The 15,625-nt window shown below is 59.8% G+C and overlaps 1 protein-coding gene across 2 annotated transcripts; it reads right to left on the bottom strand.

The window, feature by feature from the left end:
- Window positions 1–499: 499 nt before the first annotated feature.
- On the bottom strand, window positions 500–15,100 carry NT5M (5',3'-nucleotidase, mitochondrial). Of its 2 annotated transcripts, none has more exons than XM_059048906.2 (5): window positions 14,706–15,094; window positions 11,085–11,185; window positions 5,800–5,860; window positions 2,387–2,501; window positions 500–1,128 (listed from the first exon to the last, which is right to left on the bottom strand). In XM_059048906.2, the coding sequence occupies exons 1-5, from the start codon at window positions 14,970–14,972 to the stop codon at window positions 986–988; spliced, it is 687 nt and encodes a 228-aa protein (XP_058904889.1). In that variant the 5' UTR covers window positions 14,973–15,094; the 3' UTR covers window positions 500–985. The 2 variants fall into 2 exon arrangements, with proteins under 2 accessions (XP_058904889.1, XP_066877322.1); XM_067021221.1 differs by lacking the exon at window positions 500–1,128 and adding an exon at window positions 1,909–2,059 and having other exon boundaries at window positions 14,706–15,100.
- Between the last annotated feature and the right edge of the window lie 525 nt (window positions 15,101–15,625).

The raw sequence follows: 15,625 nt of genomic DNA, 5'->3' as shown, positions 1-15,625 counted from the left end.
TAAAGAGCCCGGGAAGAAGGTGACACACCGCGTGGCGCATGTGACCTGCTCTCCCGTGTCCCCGGAGTCCCAGGGTCTCGCTTCCCTCCCGGGCCACGGGCCGGGGCGGCCGGGACTCCTCCGGACACTACCGCGCTCAGGGCAGGGGCCTCCAGCCCGTGTGACGCAGCCCCGATACCCTCCAGCCGGGACCCGCCGGCCGCTTTCCTCACCCCTCCTCCTGCCCGACCCACCCCCGGGGCCCAGGGGACAAGCAGGGGCTCCCAGGAGGGCAAGAAAGCGCGGGCCGCGGGTGGCCGGTTACGGGGCCGCTTCCCGCCCGCGACACCGCAGCCGCCAGCGCTGCCACGTGCGCCGCCGTCAGAGCCCATCCCTCCCAGCCCCGTGTGGCCCCGTGGTGAGGCAGACCCGCCAAGCTGCGCCCCCAACCCAGGCCCTCAGAGGCGCAGGCGCACAGCCGGGCGCCCGGGGGCCGGATGCCGGAGGACCCCGGGGCGGGGACTAGAGAAGAGCATTTATTGTTCACGCCTTCAGCGAACATCCAAGCCTTCGGCCCCCAGTGGGGGGGAGAGCGGGGGAGGGGGGGGTGGCAGAGCCCTGTAGCCGGTCAGAGGCGGGGCCCAGGGAGGAGCCCCGGCCCAGAGCCTGGCACGGCCCAGAACTTGCACCGTGTTTGCTGGATCCGGGGCAGGTCCACGGGGGAGACGCCCTGGGCGCCGGGCAGCAGGGGCCGTGGCTCAGAGCGGGGCTGTCGTCCCCACTTGCTCCTACGTCGCCCTCAGACCGGGCGGCTGCTGGCCGGGGAGGGGGCTTCCCTGAGGGAGAGGAGGGCTGTCCCCTCTGAACAACGCCCCGGGCTGCTCCCGGACCGGAGGCCTGAGGCCGGCCTGGCTGCCGGCGTCCTGTCCCGGGCCCCGGGCCAGCCTTGCCCCGAGGTGCACGTACGGCCGGGCCGGGCGCCGTGCGGGGCCGAGGCTCGGCCAGCTCAGCGGGGCCGCTTGCTGTCCAGGACGGCCCTCCAGTCGTCCGCCCACGACTGCAGCCTGCGGCCGGGGGGCTGCAGCCGCATGTGCCGGTTGTGACAGGCCGTGAAGAGCACGTGCTCCCAGCGGGGGTTCGGCTCGGCCCCTGGGGGGAAAGCAGCACCTCAGTCCCACGTCGGGGCCCCAGGCGATTGCACCAGCCCTGTCTCACGGGGGATGGACGCGGGCCCCCTCGCCGCCCCAGAGCCCACAGCGGGTGCTCGGCAAACAGTGACCACGCGCTCCCTACGGCCGCGGCCTCTGCAGGAGGCCGAGCCTCAAGACGCCCGCCCTCCCCGCCCCTGTGCCCAGCCATCCTGCGCTGCCCGGACCGGCTCCATCACCAGCTGTTGACCGTGGGCCCCACAAGCCCCGCAGGCTTCAGTCCTTGGGTCCACGCTGACGCCGCCAGTGGTGACCTGCCCTTTGGGTACGGCCTCTCCCCTGCCCCCCACAGAAGCTGAGTGGGTCCTTGGGCCCCTCGAAGTCATGGCCTCCCCCACCCCTGCACTGTGCCCTGACCGTCCTAGGGAAACCGTGCGGTCTGGGAGGTCAGTGGCGGGCACACCGTGGATTCTACCTTCTGGACACTGACCGGGGTAGAGATGGGCATGTTTCCCAAGCCAGCTCCAAAACGCGTCAGGGAAGGACTATTTCAAATTTTCCCACTGAGGTGTCCAGCAGAATAGGATCTAACCCTGAAACTAGTGAGGGCTACCAGGAGGGGAGCATCTGCCAGAGTATGCGGGCCCAGCGAGAACAGCAGAACCAGGAGATAAAGAAACCAAATTCCGACGGAGGTTGTTTGAGCTCCTAGATTCAGCTGTGCCTGAAGCCCTCCTACCCCAGATTTTCAGTTTGATGAACCAATACATTTCCCCTCTCCTTTCTAAGCAAATCCAAGGTCTGTTTGTTTATTTTGGGGGAGGGGGTCACCCATAAGCAAAAGGGACAAATACAGCTCCCAAACCACCTTCAACTTGAGAGATTAGGCTCTGCTTTTCTGCTTAATGCAGGAGGTTCCGTCCACCTTACTTCTGGGGGAAGAAAGGGGGGGGGGTTCTGTTGCTAAAAACAAACGTTTGGAAGCCAGAGTCCAGCCCTCATTTTGCACGAGGGCAAGGCTTCAAGGTGTAAAGGGACTCACTCAAGGCCACCCAGTGAGTTACCCCAGAGCCAGGACCCACTCTTCCTGACTCCCAGTGGGGCCCCTTCTGAGGCCGGACGCGGAGAAGAATCTTGCCTCGCTCCGCGCGCGGCTTAAGGCTGGATGTGACGCCTAACACATGTCTGGTGAGTGAGGGGGGTCGGGGCCGTGAGCTGTGGCCGCCGCGCTCTCCCCTCCCCCGCTGCAGGCCACTTGCCTGTGACGTCCAGCCGGTCGTCTATGAGGAGGTCGGCGGAGACCACAGTCTTGTCTCTGGTCAGCACGATCTGGTCCAGAAAGTCAGGGCCGAAGTGCTTCTCCACCCAGGCGTACTGGAATGACAGGAGGAGGGGGGCGGCTGGGGCGGGTGGAGCCGTGGGGGAGCACAGCTGGCTCTCCTGCGAGAGGGCCCCCCGGAAGACGGCCACACTCAGGGGACAGCAGGACCGTCCCGGCCCCTCGGCCACAAAGCGGCAGAATCGTGGCTCCGGGCAGATGCCCCGGCCCCTGCGGCGAGGCTCTAGGGCAAGCCAAGGGGGACGGAGCTCCCGGGCGCATCGAAACAACCCCTTACAGACTGACCGTCCTCCTGTCCTACCCGGTGAATTTTCGTCCGGAGGCCACGTGAGAACCGGACCCACGACGGGAGCGGGAGAGGGTCTCCAGCAGATGGTGCTGGTGCCGGGGGCGCGGGTGTGTCCGGGGGCACCCCCGACGCCCCGCTCCTGAGTGACCTTATCCAGCGGATGGAGGACCCCACGCAAATGGCCACAGTGGCCACCTTCTCAGGAAGACCCCCCATCACAAGGTAACGGGGGGGCGTCAGGCTCACAAAACAGCTTCGCGAGGCTAAGTCTCCACACCGAGCTGGACTGACAGCCGACGAGCTGACCCCCGGGCCGTCCACCGGGCCAGGGCGCGGACACCCCAGGCCTCTGGCTGGGAGGAGAGGCCCCCACGTGGCCAGGGGAGGTGGGGCGGCTGGGGCTCCGGTTCCAGCTCAGCTGCTCCGAGGGCCCCATCGCACCCCGCACCGAAGCCTCACAACAGCCGCGTGGCAGATGCGCGCCCCGAAGGCTCTGAGGCAGTAAAACAAGGGGGTGACAGCGGGTGGGGGGCAGGGCACAGCCCACGGCCCACGGGGAGCCATCGGAGCTGCGTCTCCAGGCCACCCCGGGGAGGAGAGCAGGCCGGCTCTGCTGCCTCTTTGCTCTTCAGTGTGGAGGGTGTCCAGGGAGACACCTTTAAGCTCAGAGATTCTCTCCTCAGCTGCATGGGGTCTACTCAGAACTTGTCCTCCGAGAGCTTCGCCTTCTCGTTTCCATGACTCCACCCAATTCTTACTTTTCCCAAGGAACCTGCCCTGGCCTCCTCCCTGGGTGACCACAGAGCCTGTGACACAGTGATGACTGTCTCTCTTCCTGCCACACTGTCCTCAGCTCCCGAGAGCAAAGAGACGGCTCTTTTAAGCCCCGGGTGCCTACCGTTGCAGCAGGAGCCTGGTAAACGTTTGCCGAATGACTGCCAACCAAAAAAGCATTTACTTTTTTATTGCAAAAGTAATGGCTAATCAAAGAAAAGTTGGGAAATCAAGGAAAGTTAGAGAAGCCTCTATAGTTGGCAGAATTTCCTTCCTTCCTATTTTAAAAAAAAATTTACCACGTTTCAAAACGTCGTTTTTAATTAAACTGTACAGGCAACTTGGCACCTAACTTATTTTTCCAGGATCCAAGAATGCAGAAAAGAATAAGCAACCGTGAAACTGCCCAGGCTTTCTCTGGTTTGAGAAAAGTGCACTGAGGTTCTTTCTTTCGTGCTGGGTGGGGGTCTTTGGGACCGGAGAGAAGACACAGGGGTGACGTTTACTGCTAGCAAGGTGGTGAATGCCGCCTTCTGCAACCCAGGGAGGACTGCACTGGTTATGAGACGGAGGCCCTGAGGGGCTGGGTGGGGCGTCTGAGACCCAGAGCTCTCGTCTGACTCCCGGGCTCCGTCAGGGTGGGGGCCGGGGTCCGAGGGCACCGCTGGGGGGCGGGGCCGGGGACGGAAGGTGGCTCGTTTTCCACCCAGTCGTAACTCTGGTTCCTGAAGACACTTGGGCAGGAAACAGTTCGGCCTGGCGGACACAGAGCCATCCGAGGTAAAGTGGTGGTGCTGCTATTCGCGAACCAGAATGTGTCAAGATGACCCAAACCGAATCCAGACCACATGCAGCAAAAGAGCTACTAGACGGACTTTCCAGGGCGGAGGTCCTTCCACGGCCTCAGGGAAGAGCGGCATTTGGTGACACAGCCGCTGCAGAGACGACTAAAGGCTTTAAAAAAGTAGGGCCAGCAGGACATGTCCCGCACCCCCGGGGGTGTGCGTGGGGGGCAGCTCCGGAGGCTGCGTCAGCATTTCTCCCCAGATGGCCATGGAGACAGAGGTGCGCTGGAGAAGGAGCGTCAGCGGGAAGGAGGCTTGCTGAGGTACAGAGGGGTAAGGACGGTGGTGCTTCCAGCCTCGGAGGGAGGGGCGGGCGCGGGACAAGGACGTCTCGGCACCCCGGGGACAGACACCTGGGGCTCAGAGGGGAGAGCTGGGTTGAGGCTGCACGGGCGGGACGGTGAGCATAGAGATGATACGTGAACCCCGGGGGAGCGATGAGGACCCAGGGCCAGACGGCCAGCCCCGCCTCCACCGCAGCCCTGGCTGAAAGAGCTGCCCCGGCCCAGCGGTTCTCCAACGCGGCGCACCTGGGGGCTTGCGTTGCGGAAACACACCGGCTACCCCCAGGGTTTCTGGCGGGGGTCTCGCGAGGGGCCGGACGATGCCCACTGCTAGCCAGCGTGCAGGCGGTGCTGAGCCTCCAGTTCACCGCTCGGCTGGGGGCTGGACACGCCTCCAGGCCCAAGCCCGCCCCCGCTGACCAAGCCAAGTCACTCGCCCCCGAGGTGGGCTGCACTCACGGTCCTGGCGGGTTGAGGGGCATCCCTTCCCTGTGAAGCGCAGGAGGCGCCGAACGCTGGCCGACCCTGTGTGTTTGCTTCTCACGTGGAGCCGGGCGAGGAGAGGTCCCGAGAGCACACGCCGGACCCCTGCCGAGGTCGGCCCCCGAGCCCCACCTCCTCGGCTTCCTCGGGGCAGGAGCAGCCCTGGGCCCACCTCTGGTGTGAACCCACCCCCGGGCAGCAGACCATCCCGCTGGGTTTGGCAACCCTGCAAGTTCCCAATCTCCAGAGAAGTCTCAGTTTTATGTAATTCTACCTACTTTCAATAAAGATGACGAAGCGAGTACGTAGCAAAATGCAGTTTCACTGGTTCACCTTTGTGAGGCTGTCCGTGCCCAAACACTTGGTTTGGGTGGCCTCCAGCCCCTCCCCGACCCACATCCTCTCCTCGCCCCCATCCTTCACGTCGATGCTGCCCCAAGGGGGACGGTCACCTTCCCACAGAGCCTGGCGCCTCGCCAGGCCCACCCAGAGGGCGCAGCAGAATTTCAGACTCTGCTGGGAGGAGGCCCTGGCCCAGAGCCGGGAGGCTGCAGGGGAGGAAGTGCAGCCTCGGCAGGCGGCGGCCACGGGTGTGGGTCCAAGCCCTTCCCTGGGACAAGGGGCAAAGCGGGAAGAGGCCCAACCCCAGGCGTCTTACCTTCTCGAAGGGACAGTACTTGTACATCTTGATGGGGCTGGTGCAGATGAAGACGTCCGTGCTGGGGGAGAGGCGGAGGGTGAGGCTGGGCGCCAGCGTCCCCCTGCCCGAGCCCGGCCCCCGATGGCCCGCGACGCCCCGTCCCCCCAGGCCCGGCCGCCGCGTGTGACCCCAGCCCTGGACCGACACCAGCTCGGGGCCGGGCAAACCACAGGGCAGCCCCGTGCAGCCGGCCGTGCGGGTTGGCGGAGCTGAGCAGTGGCCGTCCCTGGGACGTGACAGGAAATGCCGAGAAACGGCGAGTACCAGCCAGCGAGACTGGCATTACGGCACCAGAGCCAGCTACTCAAGGGACATACATCCGGGCCTCACACGGCGCAGGGGCAGGAATCCTACGAGCCGAGCCGGAGTCTCTAGGTCAAGGGTGCGGCCGGGCGGCTCGGGCTTGGCGCGCTCCTGCGGACCCCGGGGGACCCTCGCGGTCTGTGCTGCCCCAGCCCCTCCCGCGGCCCTGGGCCCGGTGCCCGCCAACGCTACCAGCTGGTCCCCAGTCCTCATCGAGCTGGCACCTGCCCCCGGAGCGGCACCTACTGTCTCATCGGGCCAAGGCCACGGGAGACGGGATCCCTGGAAAGCAGTCCCAAGAGGCCTACGTCAGCCTGAGGCCCCGGGCGGAGGGCGCGGCGTCCCGGGCCCCCTGGGTCTCTGCCTGCTTCCTGTCTCCGTGCATTTGCCTGTTCTGGACGCCTCACGGTAACGGGACGCCACGGCGCACGGTCTCTCGTGACTGGCTTCTTTCATTTAGGGTCCTGTTTTCAAGGGCACTGGAGCTGGGGGCCTTTTTACTGCCCAGTGATGCCCCTTGTATGGATGCTCCACGCGTCTGTTTACACGCTACCACGGACAGGCAGTAGAGCTGCTTCCAGCCAGGAACTGTGGCGCTGGGGACGCCCGTGCGGACCCGCGTCTTCGTTTCTCTCGGGTGCGACTGCTGGGCTGTAGGCGGCTCCGTATCCAACATCCTGAGCGTGCGGGGTCCGAGGCAGCTGCACCGGTTAAGGTCCCACCGCCAGCGATGAGGATCTCAAGCCCTCTCCATCCTTGGCCACGCCCACGACCGTCCATCTTTCTTGTTTTTTTTTTAAACATCTTCATTGGAGTATAACTGTTTTACAATAGTGTGTTAGTTTCTCCTTTACAGCAAAGTGAATCGGTTACACGTATACATATGTCCCCATATCTCTTCCCTCTTGCGTCTCCCTCCCTCCCACCCTCCCTATCCCGCCCCTCTAGGTGGTCACAGAGCACCGAGCCGATCTCCCTGTGCTGTGCGGCTGCTTCCCACTAGCTGTCCGTTTTACATTTGGTAGTGTGAAGATGTCCCTGCCGTCCATCTTTTTTACGACACCCATTCTCATGGTGCAGAGCGGCTTTTCACTGTGGTTCTGACTTATGTCCCTAAGGACGAATGACGCTGAGACGAACTCTCACGCACTGAATTGCCATCTGTAGCTCTTCTTTGGAGAAATGCCAAGGAAATGCCAAACTCGGCGCCCGAGCCCACGTTTTTAAAACCTAAGTTCGACGACACCCTCCTCTCTTCAACCTCTCCCTCCACGTCTCACCTGCCCCACGCTCACCGAAACCTCACCCTCCGGGTCTCCTTTGCTACCCGAGTCCGCAACCCCCTTCCCCTCCCAGGGCCTGTCCCCTTGCTCCCTGCTGCCCTTCACTGCTCATTCCGGTCCTGCAGGTCTGACGTCAGATAGCACCCCCTTGGAGAGGCATCTGCACCCGCAGTAGCCCCTCCCCGGTGACCTCTAACACGTCACGTTGCTTATTTCCGGCACCATGCACAAGACACAGAGCCATCCACTCGATGAGCCGTCCACTAGACCCCTCTCTCAGCCCAAACTCCGGGCATGGACTGAACGTCAGAATCGTCCGCCCAGCTAAGAGCCAAAGTGGAAGTAAAGGACCAGTGGTGTGGTTTCAACCTGGACATCTCAGACTGGAATTTCTGCAAACGTGTTAATAGGGCAGCTGTGAAAAAGTGCTCCGGGCCAGAACCCACGAGAAGAAAGCTGCCTCCTTGGGACTTCCCTGGTGGTGCAGTGGTTAGGAATCCACCTGCCAATGCAGGGGACACGGGTTTGAGCCCTGATCCGGGAAGATCCCACGTGCCGCGGAGCAACTAAATCCGTGAGCCACAACTACCGAGCCCATGTGCCACAACTACTGAAGCCCACGTGCCTAGAGCCCGTGCTCCCCAAAAGCTACCGCAATGAGAAGCCCACACACTGCAACGAAGAGTAGCCCCCGCTCGCCGTGACTAGACAAAGCCCACGCACAGCAACAACGAAGACCCAACGCAGCCAAAAATAAAAATAAATTAAAAAATGAAAAATACAGAAATCTTCCTCCTCTGCCGCCCCCTGAAGAATCTCAATGCACGTCCACAAACTAAAAGCTTTGAGAAGTCCCACAGGAAAGACACCTCTCATCGATGTTTCCCACGCTGCTTTGGTCAAAGAACACTCTTCTTGGGACTTCCCCGGTGGTCCAGTGGTTAAGACTCCACACTCCCAATGCAGGGGGCCTGGGTTCGATCCCTGGTCAGGGAACTAAGATCCCATGTGCCGCAACTAAGACCCGGTGCAGCCAAAATAAATAAATAATAAATAAATATTCTTTAAAAGAAAGAACACCCCTCTGTTGCACACCTATTAAGTCCTGCAGAATAGTAACAGCGGCAGCTAACATTTACACCGCACACATTTTACAGATAAAGAAACTGAAAGTTTAGAAACTTGCTGAGGGTTCGATTCTGGAGAAGTGGTCTAACTCCAGTTCAGACTGAGACTTGACGACCATGCAATCCAGCTCCCCAGAATCCGGTTGGTGAATGTGGTCCAGGAAATGCGGATCCAGACAAGAACAGAGCTCTTAAAAGCTTCGGGGCAAAAATACACATTCTTTGCCTCGCCAGGCTCTCGCTACAGGTGGACGAAGTGATAGTACATTATTCTGGTGTCAATCAGGTTCTAATCATAGACCAGAGTAGAATACACTACTCTGCAGGGCCCGGACTCAAGTCTAAAGATAAATTGCCAACCAAACCATCCTACAGGTCAGCTCAAACTCTAAGCATTTTGTGTTTCTCTGATGCCTATTTATCATGTTAGAACTTTGAAAGCGGACAATGTTTGAAGGCAGTTCCACGGCACAGTGAAAGCCAAATCATGCCTTATGTTTCATTTGTCATTGTGGTTGCTAAATTCAAGCAAAATTGTGAGCAATAAAAGTTATACAAGCCTAGAAGTAAATCCTATCATCTGTGGCCAATTAAGTTTTCCCGTTGTGGAGCACAGGCTCCAGACGCGCAGGCTCAGCGGCCACGGCTCACGGGCCCAGCCGCTCCGCGGCACATGGGATCCTCCCAGACCAGGGCACGAACCCGCGTCCCCTGCATCGGCAGGCGGACTCTCGACCACTGCGCCACCAGGGAAGCCCCCCCAATTAACTTTTAACAAGGAAGCCAAGACCATTCAATGGAGGAAAGAGAGTCATTTCAACAAATGGTTCTGGGACAACTGGATTTTCCACACGACAAAGAAGGAAATGGGACCCCCTTCCTCACACCATATGCAAAAATTAAAATGGATCAGAGACCTAAATATAAGGGCTTAAGCTATAAAACTCTTAGAAGACAACATAGGAGCAAATCTTTGTGACTGTGGATTAGGCAAAGGATCCTTAGATACGGTACCCAAAACACAAACGACAAAAGAAAAAAAATAAATAAATTGAACTATATCAAAATAAAAACTTTGGGTTTCACAGGACACCACCCAGAAAGTAAAACAACAAGCCACAGCGTGAGAGAATATCTCTGCAAGTCATATAACTCACAAGGGACTTGTTATCCAGAATACATAAAGCAGTCTTATGACTTAACAGTAACAAAAAAAAGACAAATAAATTGAAAAAAAAATTAGCAAAGGATTTGAATAACCATTTGCCCAAAAAAAGATATACAAATAGCTACTATGCACACCAAAAGATACTCAACATCATCAGTCTTCAGAGAAATGCAAATTAAAACCACCATGAGATACCACTTCACACCCACTAGGACGGCTGCAATCCAATAGACCATAGCAAGTGCTGGGGAGGAGACGTTGGATCCCTCAGACAGTGCTACTGGGAAGGTAACATGGTGCAGCTGCCTTGAAAGCAGTTTGCATTCAGCACATGACCCAGCAGTTCCACTCCTCGGTACGCATCTCAGAGAAATAAAAACATGCGACCACAAAAACCCTTGTGTGTGAATGTCCCCAGCAGTGCTATTCTTCATATCTAAAAAGAAGAAACACCCAAGATCCATCAACTAAGGAGCGGATGGACAGAACGTGGCGTACCCACGCATCGGAGAAGCGCTCAGCAGTGACGAGGAATGAACCGCTGATTCACTTTGCGACGCACAGGAGCCCGGAAACATCATACCGAGTGAGAGAAGCCAGTCACAGAAGGCAAGGTATTGAAAGGAACGTCTATGACACGTCCAGAATAGGCAAATCCAGAGACAGCCAGTCAACCGCGGTTGCCGAGGGCAGAGAGCGGGAACGCGTAGTTGGAGTTGACTGTGGTGAAGTCTGGACATCTCTGTGAACCCGCTAAAAGCCATGTGGGTGTAGGGTACGTGAACTGTACCTCAGTCAGGCTGTTTTTTGTTAAGGTCCTCGGGGGAGCACTGTAAGTGCCAGCGAATTTCGATGGGCGGCGGGCGCTGGCTCCGGGGCGGGGGCCCCGGCTCACAGGACCAGGCAGACGTTTCCCTCACCCCCTTGCTGCCGCTGCCCCCAGCCCACCTCCCAGGTCTCCCCGTCGTACCCCTCCACACACCTGGCTCTCTGGGTTCAGCACTGACCCCGGCTCGTGGGTGCCTTCCCGGACGTGATGCTCTGTTTGACACCTGCTCTCTGGCTGGACCGTAAGCTCCAGGAGAGCAGGGAATGGGCTTTGTTCGCCTGTGACCCGCCGGTGCCCAGAGGCATCCAACGGTCTGTTCTCAGAAATGTGCTGAATGAGTGAACCCAGGACACCCAGCGAACCCCCTCAAATGAGACTCGACATTCTCCCAAGTTACTGGATGGAAGCATCTTAAGAGCCTACAGACTTGCCCCGTGAGGATGGACCGCGCAGGCCCGTGCAGGGTGAGGGACGAGGAGCAGGGGTGACGTGATGCGGGAAGGGGCGCGGACCCTGGGCCGCGAGCAACTCACCTCTCCAGGTTGGCCATCTGCTTCACAGCCTCCACAGCGCCTGGCAGAGGCTCGAGGTCAAAGAAGAAATTCTCCGACTCCCAGATGCTGATGGCCTTCTCCTGAGAACGGGAGAAGAGCAGGTGATGCCCGGGGCCTTCAGCACCCTGCGTGCCCACACCCCGAGGACGCAGCTCCTGGGGGAGGCTGGGTGGGAGCTGGCACTGGCCTGCGCTCCGGCCCATTTGCAGGAGGGATCCAGCTTCTGCGAGGATCCGACAGGGACCAGCTACGGTGCTGGGGCTGTGGATTCTGAAGCCAGCACTGCTGCAGGCCCTGCTGGAGTTGGCAGGGACAGAAGGCCGGCCCCCAGGAACGCACGTTTACCTGATTCTAAAGGCCAGAGGCCCCCTGGAGGCAGCGAGGGTGGGCTGGGTCCTGCCATGGCGCTGGAATTGCACTTCCAACAGCTGGAGGAGCTCAGGCCCTTCAGAGCACAGCCGGGCCACGAGGGGTGGGGGCGCGGGCAGAAGGCCAACCGGGCAGAGCTCCAGGCTCCGCCCCACATCAGCAGAACAGCTCTTTATCTGAGCTACGCGTTGGGATGCCAATAAAATGCTTCGTTACAACGCATGCGCGCGCGCACACGCGCACACGCACACACACACACACACACACACACACACATATTCTGCTGCTTTTACAGTTTAAAAGCCCCCAGTCCAGACCCTCATTTCACATGTGAGAAAACCAAGGTTCCGAATGGGGAAGAGATTGACTTAATGTCACACAGCAAAACGGTGGCCCCCGACCGCCCGGCTACGAGTGTCTGCCTTACGCTGCTGGCCAAATTCAAGTCTGCAGTATGTCACCCCCTTCCAGGGCCAGGACAAGGGGAAAGTGACAACCCCCAGCATCTGAGAAGCAGGAAACCATGTCCCATGTGTGCAATGCAGGAGGCGCCCCCCCACCCGCCGTCAGAAGCCCCACCCCCCAGAACAAATGCCACCACGGCGACATACGGGGAGTACACAGAGGTCACACGGGCAATACTGTTGTCAACTACATGGGCTTAAGCAGATCTGTGCTTATTGCGAATATGTGCCCTCTCTTGTCTGAGCCTCACGTCCCACAAGCGGCAAGTGCTGCCATCCCCAATTTACAAATGAGGAAACTGGGCTGCACTGAAGCTTTTTTGCAAGGCCACTTCAGGGTGATACTGTCAGAACTTGAACTTGGGGCTTCTGACTCAAAGGGAAGCAGTGTGAGTGGTGAAAAGCAGGCTGTGGCCCAGGGCTAACCATTTCCCCACAGCACCCCAGCTTACCTCCCTCCCCCTCAACGTTCCCTGAAACCCCGTTCAAGGGACTTCCTTTCTCCGAGGCCCGTTCAACTGCCCTAACCGTGTAAGATTCTAAGTCAGTGAAAATGAGCTATGCCTTCCTTCCCCTCTGCCCTGCTCACCCCTTGGCAAGCGAGGCTCAAAGGAAACACAGAAAGACCCACATTTTGTAAAGCAGGGAAGCCTCTGTAATGGAAGCCGGGCGCTCGACAGGGAGGGTTTTTTTTTTTTTTTTGCGATACGCGGGCCTCTCACTGCTGCGGCCTCTCCCGTCGCGGAGCACAGGCTCCGGACGCGCAGGCGCAGCGGCCGCGGCTCACGGGCCCAGCCGCCCCGCGGCACGTGGGATCCTCCCGGACCGGGGCGCGAAGCCGCGTCCCCTGCATCGGCAGGCGGACTCTCAACCACTGCGCCACCGGGGAAGCCCAGACAGGGAGGTTTTAACGCAGAGGCTGGGCCAGCTCCGCCAAGGGGAGACCAGGGAGGTCCTGCTGTGAGCTGTGCCCGGGGATAAAGGTCACGTGTGCGTCTGTTTAAGCCCCATCGCCTGCAACGTTCCCGGGAGCAGCAGTACCCAGTGAGCTCTCAGAGCACCCCTCCTTGGTGCCCGAGTTCCGCTCTCAGGCCTTGTTCCTGGAAGACAGTAACACATTCCCTCGGGCCCGGAGTCTGCACGCTTGCAACATGGACGAGAAGAGCCCCTGTCCTCGGAGAGCTGGGGGGTGGGCGACCTAATGGCAGTGGCAGCCCGCGGGACCTGGACCTGAGGGAGCCGCCAGGCGAGAGCTGCCTCTTCAGCCAGTCCTGGGCACTGGCGGAAGGACCCAGACGTGGTGCTGGACGAACGCTCCGGAGAAGCGTAACCGGCGCCCACAGAGACCCCCTCCTCTTAGCCAGGACCTGGACCTTCGAGGGTGGAAACTGTGCCGTAACACCTTGCCCTTTCTTGTCAGAACAGAGAATAACATTTGCTTGGTGGAGATTTACAGGAGCATCATTACCTGACCTCAAGAACAAAGGATCTAACACCAAGAAGTCTGCATCAACTAACCATGCCCCGCCCTCACCTTTCCTGGCAAAGGGCTTTGCTGAAAGCTTTTGGGAAGTTTGGGGCTTTTAAGGCACGAGCCACCCATCTCCTTGCTTGGCCCTGCAGTAGACCTTTCTCTGCTCCAAACTCTGACGTTTGGGTATTCTTTGGCCTCACTGTGCCTTTGGGCACACGGACTTCCATCTCAGTAACAGGCTCGGTGGCACCACGGTAACACGGTCCTGGGAGGAAAGGAAGAACCCGGACGGCAACGCCGAGTGCCGTCTATGAATGAAGACACACACAGGGCAGGGGAGCACATTACTGGGCCTGCGAAAATTACTAGGGCATTTTCTCCGGTTTAAAGTTTTTAATTAGGTTTCGGGAGTGGGAGAGGTCAGCGCCCCAGCCTCAGGGGACAGTTGCCTTCTGAAGCGCCTGGCGTTAGTGAAAAGAAATGGCGCCTGATTTCCTTTTTAACACCCACCCCTCCACAGACCAAATTACTGTCGAGATGCCTTTTGTAAATCAGAGAACTGGCCCTTGTTAGAGGAGGACAGAGGACAGGACTGAATGACCTCGGCAAGCAGACAGACAGCTCAGATCCAGGCTGACCCTTCTTGGCTGTGACATGGGACAGGTTTCCTCACCTCACAAGGGAGAAAATAATGTCTGCCTCACAGAGGAGGGAATGCAGCAACCTGGGGTTACAAAATAGGCTCTAAAATCATCATCAACTCCCCCTGGCAGCCACCTTAGGTGGCCAGTTGAGGGACAGCAGAAAACATTGGGTCTCCAAGTTGGTCCATGGAAAGATCCCGTTCCTTTCACCAAGGAGTTTAAAGGGACAAACCAAGCGATCTAAGAACGTTCCTGGTGTAGGAGCTCAGGTGCTCAGCTGGGCGGGCTGGGGCAGGGGATAAGCCAAGGAGTAGATCCGGACCCACCGTGACTCCCTGTGTGCCGTCCAGGAAGACTCGCAACCTCAATGCTACTGGGAACCACGCTTTGGTGGAAAAGGGAAAAAAAGAATGGATGGTAAAGATGCTCATCAAATTCAGGTAGAGGAAGCAACGGGAATGTGACTTGAGGCCAAAATTTAGAAGTCAGTTGAAGATGGGGACTTAGGTATATTACGCTTTATGTGCTCCTGAATTTTGAGAAGCCCTCGACGACAGCCAAGAGCTGTGGAACGCAGAGGCCCCTGGGACCCGGTGCTACGGGTGGCGACTCCCAGGGGGCCACGCGCGGCCGGGGCGGGGATGCTCACGCTCAGCCCGGGCTGCAGGCGGTCGTACTGCTCCGACACCCAGAAGCCGCGCCGGTCCTCCAGCGCGATGAAGGGCTGGTCGGGGAAGCGCGCGCGGAACTTCCTGAGGAAGCCGCCCTCGAAGTCGGCCAGCACGCCGTCCATGTCCACCAGCACCCGCAGGGCGCGGCCGGCAGGCCCGCCCGACGCCCAGCGCAGCCCAGCGGGCCCCGCAGGCACCGCTGCGCCGCGGGGCCTCCGCGCGCACCAGCCGCGCAGCCGGATCATGGCCCCTGGCGGGCGCTCGCCGCGAACACCGGGGCCATGTCCGCGGGAGGAGACACTGCGGACAGGGGAGCGGGCGTCGGGGGCGCGGGATGCGGGGGACGCGCGCGGGGCCGGGGACGCGCGGGGCTCGGGGCGCGTGGAGCGCGCGGGGCGAGCGGGGCGAGAGGGAAACGAGCGCGCAAGCTCAAGCCCCAGAGCGAGGCTGCGGCCTCGCCGCCCTTAAAGGGACCCGCGCTGGCGGAGGCGGGCCCGAGGGGCGTGGCCTGGAGGACAGCCCTGGGCGCTGGGCTGTCCCCGGGGCGTCCGCGGTCCCCGGATCTCCACTGGCACCTTCTCCCGGGATCCTGCGCCTGGACTCCCTCCTTCCAGTGCCTCAGCGAGGATGGAGCAGGCCTGTGTCCCGGAGACGTTTACTGAGCCCCTAGAGCGTCGCGCAGTGGACCACGTGGACAAGGTCCTGCTACCCTGGAGCTCACATTTTAGAAGGGGAGAGGGACACAAAGCAAATAAGTCAACAAAATAGGCAGAAGAACTTCGGGGAGTGACAGTAGTAGGAAGGAACCAAAACGGTGATGTGCCCCCTGCTTTACGGTGAGTGGCTGGGGAGAGGCTGTTAGAAGAGCAATTAACGCCGTGCAAATATCACGAAGCCT

Source organism: Kogia breviceps, chromosome 19 (genome assembly GCF_026419965.1).
Source record: "Kogia breviceps isolate mKogBre1 chromosome 19, mKogBre1 haplotype 1, whole genome shotgun sequence".
Classification (NCBI taxonomy): Eukaryota; Metazoa; Chordata; class Mammalia; order Artiodactyla; family Physeteridae; genus Kogia; species Kogia breviceps.
The sequence above is the reverse complement of the archived record's forward strand: the minus strand, read 5'-3'. Positions and strand labels throughout refer to the sequence as shown.

Bases quoted from the DNA above. Each gene is read 5' to 3' on its own strand.
- NT5M (XM_059048906.2), bottom strand. From the start codon at position 14,972: ATGATCCGGCTGCGCGGCTGGTGCGCGCGGAGGCCCCGCGGCGCAGCG. The intron at 5,861-11,084 runs GTGAGTTGCTCG...CCTCTCCCCCAG, and splicing joins CAGATGGCCAACCTGGAGAG to CACGGACGTCTTCATCTGCA. The intron at 1,129-2,386 runs GCAAGTGGCCTG...CTTTCCCCCCAG, and splicing joins CGACCGGCTGGACGTCACAG to GGGCCGAGCCGAACCCCCGC.